General features: G+C 53.0%; 1 protein-coding gene across 2 annotated transcripts in view; it reads right to left on the bottom strand.

The window, feature by feature from the left end:
* The window catches only part of MARCH2 (membrane-associated ring finger (C3HC4) 2, E3 ubiquitin protein ligase), a 33,646-nt gene that overhangs the window by 17,497 nt on the left and 14,597 nt on the right, over positions 1-1,552 (bottom strand). For both annotated transcript variants that reach the window (XM_011954936.1, XM_011954935.1), the window contains one exon: positions 957-1,184. In XM_011954936.1, the coding sequence (XP_011810326.1) occupies positions 957-1,132 (176 nt within the window). In that variant the 5' untranslated portion in view covers positions 1,133-1,184. The remainder of the gene's footprint in view (positions 1-956; positions 1,185-1,552) is intronic.

Raw genomic sequence — 1,552 nt, forward strand, 5'->3', positions numbered from 1 at the left:
TGGGAGGCTGAGGTGGGCGGATCATGAGGTCAAGAGCTCGAGACCAGCCTGGCCAACATGGTGAAACCCCATCTCTATTAAAAATACAAAAATTAGCTGGGTGCTGGGTGTGGTGGCATGTACCTGTAGAACCAGCTACTCAGGAGGCTGAGGCAGGAGAATCACCGGAACCCGGGAGGCAGAGGTTGCAGGGAGCCAAGATCACACCACTGTACTCCAGCCTAAGTGACACAGCGAGACTCTCAAAAAAAAAAAAAAAAAATTTTTTTTAAACAGAAGCTGGGCACAGTGGCTCATACCTGTAATCCCAGCACTTTGGGAGGCCGAGGCGGGCAGATCACCTGAGGTCAGGAGTTTGAGATCAGCCTGACCAATATGGTGAAACCCCGTCTCTGCTAGAAGTACAAAAATTAGCCAGGCGTGGTGGCAGGTGCCTGTAATCCCAGCTACTCAGGTGGCTGAGGCAGGAGAATGGCTTGAACCTGGGAGGCAGAGGTTGCAGTGAGCTGAGATTGCACCACTGCATTCCAGCCTGGGCAACAAAATGAGACTCTGTTTCAAAAAAAAAAAAGAGAGATACAGTGGTGAACTAACTTGTCCCAGGTCACTCTGGGAGAGAGAGAGGTGTCCACTCAAGTGTCGGGGCCCAGGCACTGAGCCCACAGCCTACACTCCTGACCACCCCCTATACTGCCTCCCAAAAGTGTATTACTTGCCAACATTTGACCTTCAGATTTCACATAATAATCTGGAATTTCAGCTTTTCCTAAAGAATCAGACCTGGCCAAAGCAAGGCCTCTGTTTCCACAAGGCAATAACTGTTTGTGTCTCTTTCTCTGTTTACCCACTTGGCCCTCTGTCGATGGTTGGACTTCTGACCGCAGGCTGGGAGAAAGTCACTGGGCCCAGAGAGAAGAGGCAGCAAAGGCCAGGACATCCACGTGGTCACCACTCACCTCGGTGTGTCCAAGGCACGGATGACGGTGGAGAGGAGCCGGCCATCCCTCGAAGTCACCTGTGCCACATACTGGGGTGGTCCGAGGCCCGTAGCCTCCACGACCTTGGAGAAGGCAGGGCTGCCAGAGCAGTCACACAGGGAGCCAGGGAGGTGGCAGCAGTCACCTGTCGTCATGACCACAGGGAGCCTTGTATCCTCAGGGCCTGAGGCCCATGGTCCCAGGAGCCTGGGAACAGGCCAGTGCGGAGGTTAGCGGCAAGGTTAGTGAGCCTGATGGACTAAGGTTTGAGTCTCTTGTTAAGGCTACAGGCACCACTAGAAAATTTACATCTCTGAGCCTCAGTTTGCATGATCTGTAAAACGGGCCTCTGTGGGGCCAGTAAGGATTTAAGGAGACGATGCACGTAACTCAGCACAAGGCTGGTATATAGCAGGAGCTTGGGTTGTATTATTTCTCACACTCCTAAGAAAAGCTAGGCTTCCCTGGCCAGGCGTGGTGGCTGATGCCTGTAATCCCCACACTTTGGGAGGCTGAGGAGGGTGGATCACGAGGTCAAGAGATTGAGACCATCATGGCCAACATGGTGAAACCCC

The sequence above is a fragment of the Colobus angolensis genome, unplaced genomic scaffold, assembly GCF_000951035.1.
Source record: "Colobus angolensis palliatus isolate OR3802 unplaced genomic scaffold, Cang.pa_1.0 Scaffold39, whole genome shotgun sequence".
Taxonomy (NCBI): Eukaryota; Metazoa; Chordata; class Mammalia; order Primates; family Cercopithecidae; genus Colobus; species Colobus angolensis.